Raw genomic sequence first — 21,517 nt, forward strand, 5'->3', positions numbered from 1 at the left:
GCTGATTTCCTAGTCATGTGGCATGGTATATGGCAGATGAAATACACACAGGATGACAGAAAATAGAGGAAATCACTGTACTCTGGTTTTGTTTTCAGTTTGTCTTCAATGCCATAGCTTGCTCCCAACTCTTTTTTTTCTTCCAGGCACTACCACTTACCTTAAAAACAAAAGCTAGAATTAAGAGCTGGGGAGTTGGTGTTAAGAAGGGCTCCTCTATATGGGCTCACTGTAGTCACAAACTGTTCTCATCAGCCAGTAAACTAAGATATTAGGCCTGTGTAGGGTAAACTTGTTAATAATTTGGGGCTCACTTTTCTCTTTATTTTTTATTCAGAAATTTGATGCTGATCCAGTGGAATTATTTGAAATCCCAGTAAAGGAGTTAACATTTGACCAACTCCAGTTGCTAAAGGTAGTAATAATAATGTAAAATATAAATTATCTTTTAATTTCAAGACTATTTGTACCTGTCTGTATATGGTAATACTCTCTTTGCACATGGAGGTGATGTATTCAACATGCAGAGAGCGTATGCTTTGGTTTTCTGTCCTGTTAGGAAGAAGGGGTTTGTGTTAATCCCTCTCTTTGTTTTCATGGACCTCATTGGATTTTGCATTCCTGAAAGGGCTAGGCTACACATCTTTGGAGGCCATAGGGGCTAGCCCTTCTCATCCGTAATCTTAGGTTGCCTCCTAACTGCTTTAGCCATTTTTTATATAACTCACTATTTTATAATTGGCCTTTTGTGCTGCTGTTGGTTTCATACTTATGTTACTATCTAAAGTCTCTGTATATTTTGTTATAACACAAAATTTTATACAATCCGTCTTTCTGTTCTCATTAGTTACCTAAATGAATGGTGAATTGAGTATAAACAGTTTCCTAACTTATGAATTTTTATATCCTTCCTTACTTGGGTATTTGTGATCTTATATGTATGTATAAACATATAAAATATATTCAGTGATTATTGCATATTTTTATTAAACTTATTATTCTACATTTGATAGTTTTCTCTAATTTGCTAGCTCTTCATGTTTTAGTTCTTCATAAATTACATGTCTTTGTAAACAAACACTTTTCTAATGACTGCATTTTTTGTATGTTTTGTTTTTAGCTTGCTCATGTGACTGCACTAAAATCTAAAGATCGAAAAGGTAGGTACACATGTGGAAACACTGTTTTCATTTCATAGTTAGCATACATATGGTATTTCCTTATCCATGTTAACACTCTTGGTCATTTTAATGAATATAATACTGGGCTATCCAAATGTAATTTTATAAACATGAAAGCTTTTCACATATTAATCTTCAAATGCATATATGTCATAAATAGTAACCATGATTTTTTACTTTTATGAATTTTCTTAGCTTCTGTATAATTTTGAACCCTTCAGTCTTTCCAACATTCTTCACATTATAAAGTAGAAAATATATCAAGCATAGAATATGGCTCCAGAGCCCAGAGTTTGAATCCAGCTTTATCCAGTATTTACCAGTTGTGACCTGGGGCAGTTTACTTAACTACTCAGTGCCTCAGGTTCCTCAAAGCTTGTCCTTCTTACAAAATCCCTTTGTAATTCTACTTTACTTTCTACTTCCATGGAACTTAATACCCTATGCCCTTCATTTGAGGCTTAGTGTATCCTTTTTTTAACCCTTTATATTTGTATATGTCCTGTCTTTTGATAGCAGAATGCTTAGGATGACTTTATGAAAAAAATTGGAAAGGGCTTAAAGACTCCAAAGATTATATCCCCAGAGCATAAATATGACTTACAGGCTCATAGATATTTCAAAAACTGTCCATAGTAGAATGAATTTGACCTTTATCTTAATCAGCTGGAAAATTTTACATGATTTTCTTCTAATTTGTATTATGTGGGCTTTTTTTTTTTTTTTTAAAGAAAAGAAAAGCTTGGTATTACTTTTTTTCTCTTTTGGGAAAAAAATCTTGTGTGTCTGAAGATGGAATCTGTTTGGGATTAAATGTAATGCTAACCAAATCACATTAATAGCTGTAGATCCCCTTAATTTCTAACTTTTGAGCTGATTTTGATATTTCAGATAGTCTTAGCAAGATAACATAGTTCTTAATTACAATGAGAAATAACAAATCACTGCTTATGACTACTTTTTAAAAAGTAATATTACAATTTTTATAAAAAAAGAATCACTGTTTGGGCTACAAACTATGGTATTTCTATTAAATGTTGCAAACTAGTCTTCAAAACAGATGCTTATGTCAAAAATTGGGGGTTTAATGGTTACAAATAATAAATAAATATAAAAGCCTTTAAACCTATATATGAAAGGATTTCATAATTACTTTAGCATGTCTTTTTTTGCCTTAAGAATTTAGGGAAAGATCTTAGTAATAAAATGATATTTTATCTACTGAGCTTTTATAATTTAAAATTTCAGAATCTATGGTTGCAGAAGAAAATTCTTTTTCTGAAAATCAGCCATTTCCTTCTCTTAAGATGGTAAGTTCCTTAGGAAAACTAAAGCAAGGCTATCTCATTAATTTTGTTATGTCTGAATAATTAATTTTGTCTCTTAAATGAGCACCAAAAAGGTTGTGTCATAGGCAATATTAATATAAACTTGTCATCACTTAAACTTTTTACAGAAGATACAGTCGTATGTGGTGTACTTATGCTACCTTTTAAAAAAAGAGTAACCTATCTGCTCACATGAAAAATTCTCACCTCAGTTGGTCAATTTGGTAAGAATAGCAAATTCCTAAATTTCTGTATTATAAGCAGGAAGGAGAGGGCATGGGCTGGATAAAGGGTAAGAGGGAGATTTGATGGTAAGGGATGTGTTTTTACAATATTTTTAACTATTCCCCAGCTTTTGGAGAGAATTGAGATTCTCCAAAGAAAACAGTACCCTGGTTACTGAAAATTAGACACAAACTTAAAGGCTTTACTCTGAAAAGTATAACAGAAACAAGCATGAAGATTTAAAAACTAAACACAATTCATGCAGGAATCCATTTGACAGCATCGGGCAAGCCTACATGGACACCAGACACTCCCCTTAGCCCTGCTGGGTCGGCTTTTATTGTGCTGGCTTCATTTCCTCACTTCTTCTCTTCTCCATAGTCTTTTCTCAGTGATGTCACCTATAGTAGGTTTCTTGGGCAAAAAATAGGCCAATTCAGTTTATCACAATTATTTACCCTACAAAAAGGATGTTACAAGAGACCTTGTAATATGGACATTGTCTGGTGTCAACAATAAAAATAAAGTTAAAAAATAAAAATTAATGAAAGTAAATAAAATACTGTAGTTTGCTGTGTGTCGTGTGCTTTCTTGTATAATTCACACCCACGTTTTTGGCCCATGCCTTTAGGGGAAAATCTTCTGCTTTATTTTTTTAATTCAATCCTTTATTTATTTATATTTAGATACTTGTTTTGTATTATAAAGGAATTTTATAATTTTTTGTATTATAAAAGAATTTAGCCCTGGCTGGCGTAGCTCAGTGGATTGAGCGCAGGCTGGGAACCAAAGTGTCCCAGGTTTGATTCCCAGCCAGGGTACATGCCTGGGTTGCAGGCCATAACCCCCAGCAACCGCACATTGATGTTTCTCTCTCTCTCTCTATCTCCCTCCCTTCCCTCTCTAAAAATAAGTAAATAAAATCTTTAAAAAAAAAAAAGCAATGTCCTTACCTATTTAAAAAAAAAAGAATTTTAAAGGAGTTACACTTGTAATGCATTAGCATAAATAAAAGAATTAAAAACATTTACATAGACACGGAATTAGCACTACCCATGTTTAATGTGCATCCTTATTTTCTCTCAAAAATTTGGGCAAAAAAGTGTTCATTATACACAGCAAAATACACTACATGTTTATCATAAAGTCGTGCTAAAGGAAAGTCTGTAGACTGTTAGTGTTAAGTAAGAGTAAGGAACAACAGCAATATGAGTTGTTTTGTAAGAAATAAACAGAACTATGAAAAAAAATAAAATAAGCCTTGTCCTAGTGCATTTAACAAGGGATTTGAATAATTTGTCAGATGTTTATGAAGGCCACCTAAGTAAAGTTATTTTTTTCTAGTCCAAAATTCTAAAATTGTTTTTTATAAATTTCATGATTTCTAGACCTGTGATTTTAAAGAATGGGAAAACAGTTTTTTAAAAAAATTGTTTGTGAAAGATTTGACAACATTTTTTAACCACGTAAGTTAAACACACACACACTCATACTTACTTATTCACTCACTTTGCCATCTCTGCAATTGAATCACAGAGAAACTTTAAAACTAAAAAAAGGCCAAACACAATCACAGTATAAAGGGATATCTTTCTACAAATTTGATGTTTAGCAGTCTCAGTGCTAATATATACTATTGTCCGTATTTTTCTAATTTTGCGTTAGCCCAGTAAAAATGTGACAGGTATGGTAAATAAATATGGTTAAAGAGATCAAAGAAGAAGATACAAAAGCCCCACACGAAACTGAGTACAAACCCTTTTAGGTCCGTACTTTCCATGCAGCTCTTTAGTACAGACACAGGTCCCCAGAGTCCCACGGAATGTTCTTACTATTGCATTGTTCTGTTAGTGTGTTTATTTGGTGTTCCTAAATCAGATATCATATATACTATATATGTTAAATGATTTCTAAACTTCTGAAATAAATTGAAGTTAAAAACAAGCTGCTTGAAATCCATTTTGCCCTGAACATGCTTATGCATATTTGCTCTTATGCTCTTTGTAGGTTAGCAGCCAGGCTTCATATTTTCTATTTGATTACCTAGTTACCCTGCCAAAAGGGTTTTATTGCAAAATGTTTAGATAACTTAGTTTAATAAATAAGTTGACACCTTATTATTTGTTCATTTATATAGTCATAGCCTTATTTATGAGCCTTGGCATAATCTTTCATTTGGAGGTAACATCTTTTCTGGGAGTTACCAGCATAATATTGTTATGCGTCATCACTTTCAAAACAAGCTAGGAACTGTTACAGGAGAAACTCAGTTCTTCTTGTTCATGTGATAAAGAATTATAGGCCAGCAAGTCTATTAGTGGGCAAGCAGAGTTTATGAGGGACACATTCTCGTGGAAGAGAAAGGGCCTTCCCGAGGTAGAGGTGAGAAAGACGTAGGTTCAGGGCAAAGCAAGGCAAGGGTGGCAAGAGCATCAGGTCTTTTGTTCTGAGGACTTATTACATAGTTGGTGGGATGGGGGTGTGGGAGTCACATATTGATTGGTGGGTAAAAGTGGTGCCAGCTTTCACAGGGGGCATGTGACTACCCAAAAGAAGGTATGTGGTGGGGGAGGGGGTCTGCTAGCCCCAATTCTTATCTTGCTCCAGACTGCATTTGTTCATCTTGTTGTAAAACAGGTACATGACAGGGGGCAGTTAATTAAAGTTGAGGCAGTTACCCAAAGTTATTTATGGGCTCTTTCTGTAAGCGTTAGGGACTCCCTCATAAAACAGTGACCACGCGTAGGCAATTAACTAAAGCTATTTTATGGGCTGCTGCTTTGGGCACTGTGGACCCCCTCCACTTCCCCTTCTAGGCCTTTGAATGAATACACAGTTTCAAAGGCTTGTTCCCCAGATAGTGGAGATACATACAGAATTTCAAGGGCTCTCTCCTCGTCCTGTGTTAGCATGGCATTGCTTGTGATGTTCAGAACACCTGGCAGTATTGTTGGACCAGGCTCAAGACTGCTGAGTTAGTGGGTGAGACACGTCTCCCTCCCCCTCCCTGCCTTGGTTTACTACCTGTCCTACCTAACAGAACTATGGGTTTTCAACCATATGTCAATATAGTAGATGGACATACTTGAATGAAATTCAGAAAATGTGACAAATGTCTTCTTAAATCCTTGAGGTCACCTAAATTATTACAGCTCACTTTCAATATCCAATAGTAATGGTGAAAAGAATTTTAGGTTAGGGGTCCATCTTTGTGGTAGCAGTGACCACTTATCACAGATACTGCTCGAGACTATTGCTTTTGCTGTTTAATTCCATTTGACTCTTAATCAACGGGGTGTCAGTTTGAGTATGAGAAAAGATACTGGTTTATGCTGACGGCACAAAACATTTTACCCTTACTAGTGATATGTGTTCTTACAGATTGCTTTTTGTATTAATACTGTTTTCCTTTCCCCCCTCTTATTTTACCATTATCTCACCAAAAATAAAACAAACAAAACTCTAGGTTTTAGAGTCTTTGCCAGAAGATGTGGGGTTTAACATAGAAATAAAGTGGATCTGCCAACAAAGGGTGAGTAAATTCTCTGTGTAACATGTTCTTCTTCCCTTGTCGCCCCCACCCATTTCTTTAATGCATTTATTCCTGTCACTTTGTTTTAATGGAGTAAGTGAAATTGAAAACTTATTGTGGCTTCTTCCAGTAAGCACAGTGCTTTTAGACCTTTTTAATAAAGCATGTTTTACACTAAGATGTGAGTACTTAAAAGTAGTGATGAATGCATTAAGTAGAAATTTCCATTTACAGGTGTCTCGTGTGCACATTTTAGGGGTGGTTTCTAGGCACACTTACAGGGTGAGCAATGAGAGCGCCCTGGACAGTCAGAGCTCTACAGCTCTGGTTAGTGTTTGTTCTATCCTGCTATCTAAAAACATACTTGAAGTAATCTCCTAAGCAGTTTTTTGTTAAGTAGCTAGCAATAATTAACCAGGAAAAGAAATTTCTGCAAACGTGTTTTAAATCACTCCCAGATTCAGTCGTTCTTTTGTTCAGTAGTTATATTGAAAAGCTACTATGGGCCAGACATTTTCTGGGCATTGGACAAAACAGAATAAAGTCTTGCTTTCCTGGAACTTATATTCTAGTTGAGGAGAACAACTGTTGGATGTATCAGGTAGGGAGATGTGTAAAAAGGTGGGATGCATGGTAAGAGGACTAGTTGGGATGGAGGGCATTAGAGGCAGTTAATTCAGGTATGATTGGGCAAGCAGAACAGTAGCCTGGAATTTGTTGTGCTCAGAATAATTATAACTGCTCTCCAGTCATGCCTTCATTTAGGATAAGGTAATTTTTTGTTTTCTGAGCTTTTAGATTTTTTTTACTGAATAAATTCATTTTATTTTAATATTCTAATTAAAATATTTAGTATTTGAATATCAACAGCACTCTTGGCATCTCGGCTATATTTCAGGGTAAGACCCAAAGAATGTGCTAGTAATTCAGAATTACCAGGGGCTTTTTTGGTAATGAGTTAGCAAATGAAGTGGAGTCTTTTTGTCCTAAAGTCTTTAAGTCTTAGTAGGTGGCAGATTTCCAGGGTTTTAGTTTTTATTTTGTTAACTTATTAAAACAAAAGTCTATTGATGGTATAACTCCTTTGCATATGAGTGTCCCTATAATCGAATTACAGTAGCTGCACTGTCGCTAAGTAGCCACGTGGTCATTGGCAAGTCACTTCATCTTTTCAGGACTTTGCTTTTTCTCATCTATAAAATAAGAGTTGGACTAGATGTTCTCAAGAGTTTTTCTAGCACTGTGATTAGGGTATTTTAATAGCTTTTGTTTATTTTTTTCCTGCATAGGATGGAATGTGGGATGGTAACTTATCAGCATATTTTGACATGAATCTGTTTTTGGATATAATTTTAAAAACTGTATTAGAAAATTCTGGGAAGAGGAGAATAGTGTTTTCTTCATTTGATGCAGATATTTGCACAATGTGAGTAATAATCATTTTTTCCTTCTATACTGTAGCTAGGACTTAGGGTACAAAGGTTATGGTTGGAGGTGAGGAAGTGCCCAGACCTCACCCTTATCTGTCCTCTAAGTCAAGTTGTGTATACTCTCACTTCCCTTGAGGACTGCCCGCTGGGATGCCCTCCACTCCTGGGAACTCCACACCCACTGGGTCCTAATGCCTCACGCCCTGTGTTGCATGTGACATCTTCCTTCAATTGTGGCCCTTAAGGGCTTTCTTGTTGCTCATTTCTGAGAATATTTTAGCTCTTGTGTAGTTTAAATTATTTGGCTGAAAGGCAATATATATACATGTAAATGGTGGTTATATCTCAGTAATGGGATTATGCTTTGGTGGGTTTGTTTTCTTTATATATTTAGTATTTCCTGAAGTAACAACACAATATATTATAATTATAGTCTCCGATGAAAAGTAGTTTTTAAATTGTCTCTCTTTAGGGTTCGACACAAGCAGAACAGATACCCCATATTATTTTTGACTCAAGGAAAGTCTGATATTTACCCTGAACTCATGGATCTCAGATCTCGAACAACTGCTATTGCAATGAGCTTTGCACAGTTTGAAAATCTACTGGTAAGTTATGTTTGAATTTCTTAATTTTAATTTTTTGAAAAATGTGTTTTAGAGCAATAGTAAATAAGGTTTTAAGTTACACTACACATCTGATTGGTTAGTAGTGACCTATGTATATAACAGATCTACTTAAAAATGAGGGTATTGGATCTCAGAATCAAAAACACTAACAGGAACAAAAATACATACTAGATTAAGTAAAATGCAGACCTAGATTAAGTAATTTTGCAGTTTTATAGTTGAGCGGATTTTATGAATCATCTAAAATGGCTAGAATGTAAACTGACTTGATAAAATAAGTTGAATAAGAAAAAAATTGTAACATTTTCTTTCCCTGCCCACTCTACTGTGGAGAGCACTGATCTAGAGTATGACCGTTTAGCATTTGCAGTTACAAAGTTACTTCTTCATCAGTAATTTGTTTTTCTTCCATTAGGGGATAAATGCACATACTGAAGACCTGCTCAGAAACCCATCCTACATTCAAGAGGCAAAAGCAAAGGGACTAGTCATATTCTGCTGGGGTGATGATACCAACGATCCCGAAAACAGGAGGAAATTAAAGGAGTTGGGAGTTAATGGTCTAATTTATGATAGGTACTTGTTTTTCATGAAAAATTCTCATGAACTGTTAAGGAAAAAGTAGCTTTCTTTCATCTTATAAAATTATAAATAATGTCAAACTTAGTAAAAATGCTGTAGTTCAACCTGTCGTTTTCTTAGCATTTGTCAGTGGAATTTTTCAAACTTTGGAACATATCACAGTCACTCGGGAAGTTTGTTCAGGTGACTGGGCCCTAAGTCACCTTGGGCATGGGAATGGCTGGCTGCCCCAGGCAATTTCTCTGTCTACACCAAGTTTTTTGCTGATCTTATCCGATGCTGTGGTTTTTCATACCTTTATGTATTCCTAAATTTTTGTATCTCTTACTCAGACCTTCCCCCTGATTTATATCCAGCTATCAATACATGTTCTTCCTGAAGACTTCCTGATTTCAGTGTAAATGACAACTCTGCCTTTCCAGGTTCTCTGGCCAAATCCTTGGAGTCCTGCATGACTCTGTTCTTTATTTCATATCCCAAATCCAGTCCAACAAAATCTAGTTGATTCTGTCTTTAAATATATCCTGAGTTTATCTACTCACCACGTTTACACTTGTCACTCTCCCTTAAGCTACCTCATTTCTCATGTGAGTAATTAAAGGAGCCTGCCCACTGACCACTGCCTCCACCCATCCCTCCCTTGCCCTGTTCTCAGTGCTGTGACCAGAGGGAGCTTGTTAAAGCCTGAGTCAGATCATGTTACTGCTTAAAACTCTCCCACCATTTTCCGTCACCTAGAGTAACATCTGGGATCCTTACCACCCCTCCCCCCATGTCAACATCTCAGTAAAAAGCTTTTGTTGAATATCCTAATTCAGAGAGCAACCTCCACTCACAGTGCACTTCTAACTTTTCTCCATAGCATTGACTACCATCTCACATACAATATTTTACTTTTTTTTCTCCCTGGCTCCCCCACCCCCATATAATCATCAGCTCCATAAGGGCAGACCCTTTTCCTGTTTTGTTCATTGTTGTATGTCCAAAGGTTAAAACAATGTGCGATACAGAGTAGGAGTTAAAATAGTTATTGAACAAGTCTTTCCTTTTTAATAAGCCCCCTGGGTGTTCATGATGTAAGTTTAAAAGTCACTAATCTGAGAACTGAGAAGGGCTGTTTAGTATAAAGAACATGGGGTAGGAAGCATGTCATTTACTCTGCTTGCTAGTACTTGAGCAGCACCATGCAAAGGGTAACTGATGGAATCTTACCAGGCCTCCTTTAAAAATACTTTCCTTGGATTTAGTTCGTATTACTACTTCTCCTATAAAGTTATGTCACTTTCTTAATAAAACTTTTTTTTCTACTATTTTGTTTGAATGAGTCTGGTTTTAAAATTGCAGCCCAGATAGTACCTGCCTTTCTTCTTAACTATTAATTTTGCTTTGAGCAATGTGTTTCATAGCTCTTTTTAATAGACATTTCCAACTATTGAAAGGAAAATTCAAATTTTAAATCAATTTTAAGGAAGTCTTTGCTTTAGCAAAATTTTGAAGAATATTTCTTTGTTTTGTTGAGGAAGAGGAAGAAATGATTGCAGATATTTTCAGGCAAGAAAATGTGAGGTTGTAACATGGAATGACTTGGTAGGGTACACACAGTCTAGGCAGCCTCTCCATCTCAAGGGCCTAACTTGGTTGGAGCCAAACACTGACTGACGTGTAATGGAGGACAGGAGGGTGCTCTGTGATATAAAGGGCCTTAAAGAAAATGAGCTCTTCCTGACCTGGGGTCAATATGAGTAATTTTAAAGAAGCATTAGGTGGATTTTGGGGTGTGGTGAAGTGTGCTTTGACAGGATTTGCGTTTTAGGCAGAGGCTAGAGCATGGATTGGGTGTGTCTGTGTTGAAGGTGTGGAAGATTTTGAGGAGACACCCACCTCTGGACTCCTGCTAGGGTCTGATGACAGGTGAGGTGGATTGTGTTAGAGTTGGTTCTTATCCTTGAAAATGATTTTTTAGTTTTAATCAAATAACTTGTGTATATATGTATATATAACTATATATGTGCATATGTGTGGCTTTATATAAAGCCACACATATGGCTTTAAAATTACGTATACAGTTTAAAAATTTAAATATTTCTATAAGACTTAAAGCTTAAGAATAAAAAAGCATTCCCTACACATATCCCTTTCGTTGTCTCTAGCTGAGGTTTTGTGCCCTAATTTTAGCTATTCCTTCTGGTACACCAGGGAGAATTGTGATGAGGATGGGTATTTTAGTTTATCAGAAACTAATTTGTTCTCTTCTTTTACAAAGGATTTAACACAGTAGATTTCCATTTCATCGTGGTTTTGTGATATATTATATAAACCGGTACGTTTGATTTGCTGATAGTTGGAGTTTTTGCATTTATGATAATCACTAAGATGGCCTTTAATTTACTTTTCTCCAAATTGTTTGATATTGGTGTGGAAATAATACTTGCTTCATAGAGTAAATTGGCCAGTGTACCCTCTTTTTAAAGTAAAGAATTAATGTGCCTACTCAAATAGTTTTTAAAAATACTGTATAGACACCCACCTTTAAAGAACATCACTGCATTTTGAAGTCCCCTGTGTTCCTCTTTCTAACTCTATTCCCTTATCTCCTCCCTCAGATGTAATTGCTTGTCAAATTATTACTCTCTTTAAAATTTCTTCTATTTCTGTCACTTAATATATATACCATTTAGTTTTGCATGGCTTTAATCTTTATTTGTACTTTTATTGCATGTAGCTATAATCTACTCATCTTCGTGGCTGTATAATATTCATGGTTGTATGTGTCTACCATAATTTATCCTACTACTGGAGAACATTTTGGTGGTTGTGAAGTTTTTGCCATTATATTTGCTGTAGACATTGTTGACCAAGTCTCCTAGAATATACATGTAAACTTTCTCTTGGGCAGTGACTTTCAAACCTTTCTGACCCCAACCCAATTAGAAATAAATTTACATTGCAACCCAGTACACACATAGACAAATATATCTACAAGCATTGTAGCCAGGCATAAAATTCCACATTAGAATCATTTCCTGTAGAATTTTCAAAGTATTTCTCCATTACCTTCATAATTCCAGTGTTGCTGTTGAGGAGCATAAACCATGTTGATTCCTGTTCCTTCACAGATGTTTTTCTGTTTCCTGTAGAGAAGCTTGTAAGAGTCTTCTTTTTGTCACCAGTTTTCTAAAATTCCAGAGATGAGTCTTACGGGTCTGTTTTCACCCATTGTGCTCTGAGTTTGGTAGCCTTTTAGCCTATTGATATATGTCCTTGAAAATGTGAAAAATTACGTGAATTATTTATTCAATTTTTGTCCCTTTCATTTTTCTAGTTTTATTTTTTCCCTTATAAATCATTTTGTTTGCATATTATACACTCGTGGCCCAGACTTCTGTCTTTTTAAAAAATTGTCTATCTTTGTCTTTTTGCTCCATTTTGAAAGATTTCTTCAACCTTCTGCCCATTCTGTTGAGGTTTTCACATCTGCTATTGAGTTTTTAATTTCCAAGAACTGTCTTCCCCACCCCCCAATTCTCTTTTTTTCTGTGTCTGTAATGTCATGTTTTCATTTGACACTATTTCTCTGAAAGCATGAAGGACTTTTTGTTTGTTCTTTGGGAATTTTCTTCTCTTTTGCTCCTACCTTCTATGTTTTCCTTCATGTTTCCTTTAACATCTTGTTGTCTGGTTTTTCCCATACCCGTGGGGGTTTTTCTATTAAAGATTTTATTTACCACCTTTTTAGAGGAGGGGAAGGGACAGAGGAAGAAAGGGAGAGAAATACTGGTGTGTGAGAGAACAATTGCTTTTCTCTCGCACACCCCTACTGAGGACCTGGCCTGCAGCCCAGGCAGTGCCCTGACCAGGAATCAGTCGGTGACCCTGGTGACCTCTTGGGTGGTAGGACGACACCCAACCCACTGAGCCACATCAGTCAGGGCAGATGTGTGTGTGTATTTATATCCCTTTGCTTTATTTTTCACAGGATATGGGAGAAAGTGACGTTAGATGTTTCTGTTCAATCTGATACCATGACCCAAAGGTCACTTTTCATTCTTATATATATCTTTAATTAACAGGCATCTTTGTTTTATAATAGTCTGATATTTAATAGAGTCAGCACATATTTTAATCTTGTTTATGAAATGTTTCCCCCTGTGACATCATACAGCGTGTCTTATACTGTGTCATATAAGTTGCCTGGCTTTCACATTTAGGCATAAAAGGCCATCTCTCTGCTGGTGTGCAGTGACAGTGCTGCCATCGTCACCTGGGGCTTTTTGACTCTGGCACATCTGCCACCACCACACAGCTTTAGCATAGTTCTCACACAGGTGAGAAGCTCTCATTTTGACCTTTGTGCTTTGAAGTCAGAACTGGGTATTAATTCCAACTCTGCATCTTAAATAGCTTCCTGTTTGTAAAATAGGACATTGCTAATTGATTGCCTTGGAGAGAAGATACTGGAAAAATCATGAGTAAGCTGCAGGTTTCATTTTCTGTTTTAGTTGCTTTCTAATCAGCTCTTTTGCATCAGGGAACGAGACTGGGGAGAAGAGAAATATTTTCATATAGAACCAATGCTTACATCTTTAAAAAAAGATGGGTGTTCTAGGCATTCAGTAAACAAATTTTTCTAAGAGGTTAAGTCAGACTGGTCTGAGGAAGCCATAAAATTACCCTATTTTACGTGTTTTGTGTTTGTTTCATCATAGGATATATGATTGGATGCCTGAACAGCCAAATATATTCCAAGTGGAGCAGTTGGAACGCCTGAAGCAAGAGTTGCCAGAGCTTAAGAGCTGTTTGTGCCCCACTGCTAGCCGCTTTGTTCCCGCATCTTTGTGTGGGGAGCCTGGTATCCACGTGGGTGCCAACAGCATTGATAATGTGGACAGTGCTTAGTTTTTATTGGACAGAGGCCATATGGGGCATGCACCGCTGTTCTGGGTATTCACTTTTCATCGAGCGTTGTTTTTCTATGCCTTTTAGGTTTCTCAGTCCAATGAAGCAATAATGAAGTATTCTACTGTTTCACTACAGTTCTTGCTAGAATTTCAAGTATGCTATTTAAATCATTTGGCCAGGTATAATTACCAGTCAGCCTCTTTACAATGAGAAAATTTATTGGTTGGTAAATGTTTTAAACTAAATATGTGTATGGATAATGTTAAACGTCCATTAAAAGCATAGCACTTTGAAATTAACTGTATAAATATCTCATATTTACTCTTCTTACAGTTTTCAATCAGGTCTGAAATATATAGCACTTGAGGAACATGACTATGCATAATTATACCTGACCATAGAAAAAAATGGGTACCTCAAATGCATGCATTTGCACTGGCGATTCCAACCGCACAAATTTTTGTGCCATCTATGTATATATGTATTTTTTACATGGATTGACATGCACATAGACCATTTTCATTCAGTATGAACCCGAGGCTGCTGCCGCTTTCCCACTGAACCAACCCAATGCCTGTGTAAAAAAGTCTGAAGGTGATCCTGGAAAACTTGTTTCAGAGTTGTTTTGCATAAATGTTAAAATTTAATGCTGCAGGGTAATTTAATGTATAAAATATTAGAAGTATGTATTGCATACTTAGTAGAGTAGATCATTATGTATAAATTCTATTGAATGCATGCTTTAGGTTTTAAGCATGAGATTGTACATGTTTACTCGAGGTCCTTGCATCTGTGGTGCTAGGTGAGTGTGAGAAGGTGTCAAGGACTGAAAATATTTTATTGCCTAACAAGAAAAAAAGCCTGTTATTAAGCATTTTAAATATGCTTATTTTAAGTCTCTCACTACCTTTACACACCATTGCTTTATGGTTTTGTTTGTGTGTGTGCGCGCGTGTGTGTGTTGTATAGTAGTTTGATCTCCATGCAGAAAAATAAATGTCCTGAATTCTCATATTGGTATTCTTTATTGGTTAATGTGTATCATGCATGTAATTTATTTACAAATGTAGAAGATCTGACTAAATGTATATGCATGTTCTGAGGGTCATGCTAAGATTTCTTTCATTAGAAGCAGATTGTTTTGGCATAACTGTAATTTAAGAATGAATGTTGAATAAAACGCACAGATTTAGTATCTTCATGATAAAGTGAAATTGTAGGAAGGTGTTACTTTTGTGGAATCGGTTCTATAATATTATAAGAAATTGGAATTTAGCATCTATCCTAAAGGGATGGCTTATTTCCATCTGCCTTTCACCGCATGTTCTTCATTATACAGTTTATTCATGGTAGTAGCTGAGAACCCAAGACTTGGAAGTACACATTGTATCTTTTTATTTTTTTTAAGCCAAGCAATGCAATTTTGGTCAGATCTTGATTGTAGGAAGATGGGCTTTGAAGACCTATGGTATTGTGTTTGTAACACTGATATTTAATCAAAAATAGTTTTGGAAATGGACTATTCTGCCAGGGTTGTATTTTTTCCCCCCCACACTGAATGAGATTTTCCAACACTTTGTACATTAGGTACTTTTAGAAAACTCCTGAAAAAGAATTCATTTTCTTCTGTGCAATACAATTACCATTACCCTGTGGTAACTTGATTAGCCAAATGTATGCATTTCTAGTTCTGTTTGTTGGCCCCTCCCTATGCCTGTCAAGTTCCAGCTCCATTTTGAAAACTTGCAGATCATAAAGGGGAGGAAGAAGAGGGAAAGGAGGGGGTGAGGGTAGGTTTCCTGAACAGTGTCATTTGCTGAGAAGAGCTTACAGCCTCCCTGCTCACTTTCTGGTCTCTTCCTGAGCTTACAAACCAGGTTTAGCAGAGGATTAAAGCAAGCAGCATCTCCACGTTGTATAGGACGAAGTTCAGGCTTCCAGAGCACTTGTTTTTGCCTTCACACTCTGCTCCAGCCACACTGTACCTGTGCTAGGCCCTGACCGTGTCATGCTCCCTGTCTGTAGCCACGTGCCCTCTGCACTTCCTCCTTGCCAGATTCATTTCTCCTTGAGCCATTGGCCTTTCTCCCTCAAGCCTTTGTGAAACTCCTTCAGAAGGGAGGAATCCACGTTTTGACTCCATAGTGGGTCGCACCTTGATCATGCCGTGCGTCTAGGTGGGCATAGCTGATTTTGTCTCACCTGCCAGGATGTGTACTCTTCAAGAGCAGAGACCTCGTCCTACTCATTTTCATTTTCACAGTAAATGGAATGTAGTAGAAAATGTATGTTGGAATTATTGGGATGATATAATTTATATCAAATGTCCTTTTGAATTAAGAGTTAGTTATATTTACTAAGAATGTAAACTTTGAATTGGTTTACATTTTGATGATTGGAACAATTTATTGATGTCAGAGGTATAATGTTATTTTCTGGAAATTAAGTGAAATGTTTGATAAAACGCCGCCATTCTTTGTATTTCCATCTCTCTGGAATCATGTACTGTAACTGACTGGGTGTAAGTGTGAGGAATACAGTTCATACTGTGTCGGTAGTGCCCGAGGGCCACCACCGCCGCCCCTTTACTTCACTCCCGTGCTTCCTGTGATGCTTGTCTTCTCCCCTCCAAACCCCATGCTTACGCCTACCTCAGCCCCGCTGTCCTGGTCTGAAATGCCTTCTCTCTCTCCTTTCGGTGTCCAGCTCAGGTGCCACCTACACCACCAAACCTTCCTCAGCTTTTAATCAGAATCATGATGCAAACAAATGCAGACAACCTCGAAATCTCGCTACTTCATTTTGCAGCTGAAGTAATAAACCCAGAGATGTTAACTGGCCATGTTGGGACTGGGTTTTGTGACGATGCTGTGTTCTTAAACTGCGCTGCCTTCTGAATTCTTGTGGCATTTGTTAGCATATGCTTGCTTATAGAGCAACTTTTTATGTGCCTGTTGTATTTCCTTAATAAGATTGTAAGCCCCATAAGGGCAGGGACTTCTCTGCATCTCGGGCACTGCTGTAGTGTTCTACACTTAGTTATGCACTAGATAAATAAATGGTGGTGGTAACAATCCTAGTTTCTTAATTCAGATTGTTTGATAGTGTACATATCATTTTGTGTGGCATGCCAGGCCATATTGTCTGGAGTGTGCATGCGCAAGTGTGCATATATGTTTGTGTGTGTTTGCATGTTTACATGTGGAGTTTTCACTCTGCCCCGGTTGGTTGAGGTTACATATTTGATGGGTTACTATAAACCAATCTTCTACTTCATGTTTAATGAGAGCAGTTTGGGGAATAAGGAATGGCGTTCCCCGCCGGCCTGGGTGACCCTCGTGGAGGCAGTACAGCTAAACCCTACAGCTGGCAGCCTGGCAGTGGAGAAGTGCTGCGTTGGGCAGGGCTTGTGTGACCTGTGGGGTGGCCGCCTCATTGGTTCTGATGGACCATCATTGCTCTTTGCGCCTTGGTGCTTTCTCTTCACAGCCGGACTGCATTCTGACTTGCCCATTTTTCCTGGTTTGGTACTCAAGGTTGACAGTGGAGTGAGTCCTGTTAATTTGAATGGAACTGGTTTACCTTGCAGTTGAGTTTTGATCATGTACTTTTGGTGTAGAAAACAAAATGTATTAGCAATACTGCATTATTTGGGGGTTTATGGGTGGAAATTGATTCAAGTATAAACTCTTAGTGGGTTTATATAGTTTGAGAAGTAGATTTGAATGTTTAAAATGCAAGAGCATATGATGAAGACCATAGGAATGCATTGGAGGTGAGGAGAGGTCCTGGAGTTGGAACAAAGACTTCATGAACCTCTCAAGTTCTCCCAGAGTTGGGTGGAGGTCAGAGTTGTTGTGAAGCTGGTTTGGGGTCTGGCCTTCGTCATCTTAGAGGCCAGGGTGGCATTCGAGGGGAAGTGAAGCCTTCCCAACAATGAGAGGATATTTGAATGTCAGAGGCTGTGCATCCTTACAGGAGATTAGGGTATATTAATTACTTTAAAGGAAAATGATATTAAAGGTGTATTTTAAAATAGTGAAGAAAATACTAGTACAGGAATAAAAGAAGTGCAGATGTTAAATGATCTAATTCTCTACGAAATTGGTCCAAACATACCTCTGCCTGTTTCCTTAGAAAACAAATGTAATGGGTGAACTTATGAAATTTACTTGCAGACTACATAATTTCACAGGAAGAAGACTAAAGGCCTAGTAAGAGTTCCGTGGAATCACATGGTTTTAAATGTTTCTCTGTAGCCCAGACTACTCCTCAAGCTCCAGATCCACACATCTAGCTGTCTGTCCATCGCCATTTACAGGTGTAATGGGTGTCTCACATTTAGTGGACACCCATTTAGTGGACCTCAATGAAGCTCATCCTCCAACCACTGCTCCCACCCCACCTCCTCCAATGTTCTACAGCTCAATAACAGTATCTAGGATTTGTCCATGAGTTTTCTCTTACTGAAAACTCGTGGCTAGTGTAGCTTTGTATCATATGTGATGGGTCAATAGCCCATTTGTTCTTTCAATTGAAAAAAATTGTTTCACCCTGGCTGGTGTGGCTCAGTGGATTGAGCATGGGCCTGTGAACCAAAGGGTTACTGGTTTAATTCCCAGTCAGGGCACATGCCTGGGTTGCAGGCCAGGTCCCCAGTAGGAGGTGCACAAGGGGCAATCACACATTGATGTTTATCTTCCCCTTTCTCCCTCTTCCCCTCTCTCTAAAAATAAAATCTTTAAATATTTTTTTCCACATATTTTGTTTAATGTGAGATTCACCTTCTGGAAAACCAAGTACTGGAAGGTTCCCCTGGGGTTTTGATCAGTGTTCATTGATTTTCTAGGTTAATGTGTGGGAAGGGTTAATATATATTTTTTAAATATGATGGCCTTCTATCCAGATCATGGTGTCTCCATTTATTCAGAATTTTTATGTCCTTCAGTAAAATGAAATTTTTCCATTTAGGTGTTGTGTGCTTTTTAAGGTTTATTCCTTTAGCCCTGGTTGGCGTGGCCCTGTTGGGGCATCATCCTATAAACCTGAAGGTTGCTGGTTCAGTTCCTGGTCAGGGCATCTGTCTGGTTTGTAGGTTCAGTCCCTGGTTGAGGCGCATGCAAGAGGCAACAGACGGATGTTTCTCTCTCTCTCCCCCTCCCTCCCTCCCTCTCCCTCTCTCTAAAATCAATAAGCATGTTCTCAGGTGAGGATTAAAAAAAAAAGTTTATTCCTTTAGTTTTAAAAAACTACTCAAGAATTCTTTTTATAAAATTTCTATTACATTTCCTTAAATGCATTCTTCATCAATAATGAGCAGATAATTTTTGTTTTCTCTCTAGTGACTTTGTTGAATTCAACTAGTCAAAATAGTTTTTTATTTAAGTTTGGGATTTTCTAGAGGATTATTTTATCTGAAAGTGCATTTTTCTCATTTTTAATAACGGATCTTATGTAGGCATCCTTGTTTCTTTCTTGAGTGCCGTGGGAAATAGTGTGATGGCCGCTCGAGTTCCCAGTAGATAGGCTTTATTAAATTATGGAAATTTCCTTTTCTTGGCTAAAGGGCCTCTTCCTCTCCCCCCACCCACAAGGGGGAGGTTTTGAATTTATCCAATGAGTTTTTGAAGATTTAGAAAATAATCATAGTTTTTCATTTATTAATTTTAATGCAGTGCATGAGGCTAATATATTTTCTAATGTTGAATTACCCTTCAATAACTGGTGTAAAACCTATTTATGAATGTTTTGTGACACTTATTTGCTAATTTGTTTAGAACTTATTATCTATACCCATAAATGAGATGACATAGTTTTTTTATGCAATTATATCTTGTTTTAGAGACCCTTAGGATAGTCTTACACAATAAAAAGCTTTTCAGAAGTTTTTTTTCCCCACGTAGTGGTCCAGTTTATATAATGTGAGAATGATCTGTGCATGGAAGGTTTGATAAACTCCTGTAAAACTACTTGCATATTTTCAAGTACTTTTTACTGCCTTATAGTTTCTTCTTGAGTTATAGTCTGTTTATGTTCCTACATTTTCATTAAATTTGTATTTCCTTGGGAAAATCATTCCAGTTTTTCTGGATAAAATATATATATAAAACTAAGTGTCATATTTAGTGAGAGTGCATAAAATCTTCCCAGTTATGACCACTTTTTTGCTCTTAATATTTTCTTTTGGGTGAGGAGCTGCATTCTTTTTTTTTTAATCATCGTTCAAGTTTTTTTTTAATTTTATTTTAATCATTGTTCAAGTAATGGAGCTGTATTCTTAATTAGATTGCCAAAGGTATTTTTTAAAAACTAGGCTCTGGTAGTATTGAGCACCATGTTTACTATTTCATTAATTTCTGCTCTTATATTTAGTTTCTAGAATTCTACCTAATTTGGATTATTTTGTGCCTTGTCTTGCTTCTTGAGTTGAACCTACCTCATTGTTAAATACGAATCTGGTTCTGTAGCAGTGAAATAGTAGAGGTGACCTTGGAGTGTACTGTTGAAACATTTAGTTTCTGGCTAGTCTGATTGAACTGAATTTTTTTATATTGTAATTCATTAAAGCATAACCAAAATCAAATACATGTTGAGGGCTTGGATAGGAGAATAAAACAGCTTCTGTCTTTAACATGCTCATTATGTAGTTGGGGTAATACTTGTTTTTAAAAGTGGAAGATTGTAGCAGTTGTCTTAAGAGAGCACAATTACCAAGTCAGACCTCAGTGCTCACTTAGCAACACACATCAGTCCTGCCGTCTCCACTTGAACCGAAGTGGCTGTGCTGTGACCTTTTTGTTTATTCCAGCAGAGATGTGATTTGACATGGGGTTCCTTAGCTAAAAATATTTGACGTGCCTATTAGACATGTAAGTGGAGGGGTTTGTGTTGCATTTTGGGTGATTTCAGTATTGTTTTCCAGTTCACTTATTCATTCTATATCTACCTTACTCTGTTTATTGCATTTTAAATATTAAACTATCTTTTTCATTTCTGTGATTTTGAATTGATTGTGTCCAACTGATTTTCTTTTTCTTACATAATTTACAGTTCTTTTTTAATGGAAGTGTAACTTTTCATTTATGTCTTTAAACATTCTCAGCCTAAATTACCGTACCCTGTTTAGGCTCTTGTGGGATGCATTCCTGTTCTGGTTTTGTTGGTTTAATTGGTAGCCTTGACATTGAGTTTCTTTGTGTTCATTGGAGCTTTGCTATGCAAGGTTATGTTTTTGTTTCTTCCCTCTTTCAGCCTCTCTGATAATCTTGTGGTTGCTTCCCTTATGAGCTTCAGGACCTCAAGTTAAATTCAGGTATATGATTTTCCCCGATGGACCTGATAATAATGCCCATCAGGACACTGGGGATATTGCACCCTACCCCAGAGTCACCAGATGGCATCATTTTGATTTCTGGTTCAAAGAGATTATGTTTGTGCGTGTACGCATACACATATAGATGTATGTGTGTGTGTGTGTAGTTGTGATATGTAGTTGTATCTATGCATACATATATATACATATATATATATATCGACATACATTGAATATATGTGGGTTTCTCTTTTTGTGTACTCATTTTTCCTGAGGAGCCAATATTTGTTTTTGTTTTTGTTTTTAGCAAGCTCACCAAATCATGATGCAGTGTTAACAATCCCACCATCCCAGAGGAGCGTCGTAGGTTCCCCCTTCCCAGAGGGGCCCAGAGTTGAT

At 37.0% G+C, this 21,517-nt stretch overlaps 1 protein-coding gene across 5 annotated transcripts in view; it reads left to right on the plus strand.

Annotated features, from left to right (window-relative positions):
• The window catches only part of GPCPD1 (glycerophosphocholine phosphodiesterase 1), a 52,739-nt gene extending 35,854 nt beyond the window's left edge, over window positions 1–16,885 (plus strand). For 3 of the 5 annotated variants that reach the window (XM_028525114.2, XM_036009586.1, XM_036009587.1), the window contains exons 13-20: window positions 338–415; window positions 1,121–1,160; window positions 2,430–2,491; window positions 6,201–6,266; window positions 7,556–7,692; window positions 8,169–8,304; window positions 8,741–8,901; window positions 13,614–16,885. In XM_028525114.2, coding sequence (XP_028380915.1) covers window positions 338–415; window positions 1,121–1,160; window positions 2,430–2,491; window positions 6,201–6,266; window positions 7,556–7,692; window positions 8,169–8,304; window positions 8,741–8,901; window positions 13,614–13,803 — 870 coding nt within the window. In that variant the 3' untranslated portion in view covers window positions 13,804–16,885. Of the gene's footprint in view, window positions 1–337; window positions 416–1,120; window positions 1,161–2,429; window positions 2,492–6,200; window positions 6,267–7,555; window positions 7,693–8,168; window positions 8,305–8,740; window positions 8,902–11,170; window positions 11,228–13,613 lie in introns of all 5 variants that reach the window. The other 2 variants (XR_004899347.1, XM_036009588.1) reach the window with 2 other exon arrangements.
• The last annotated feature ends 4,632 nt before the right edge of the window (window positions 16,886–21,517 follow it).

Source organism: Phyllostomus discolor, chromosome 9 (genome assembly GCF_004126475.2).
Source record: "Phyllostomus discolor isolate MPI-MPIP mPhyDis1 chromosome 9, mPhyDis1.pri.v3, whole genome shotgun sequence".
Lineage (NCBI taxonomy): Eukaryota > Metazoa > Chordata > Mammalia > Chiroptera > Phyllostomidae > Phyllostomus > Phyllostomus discolor.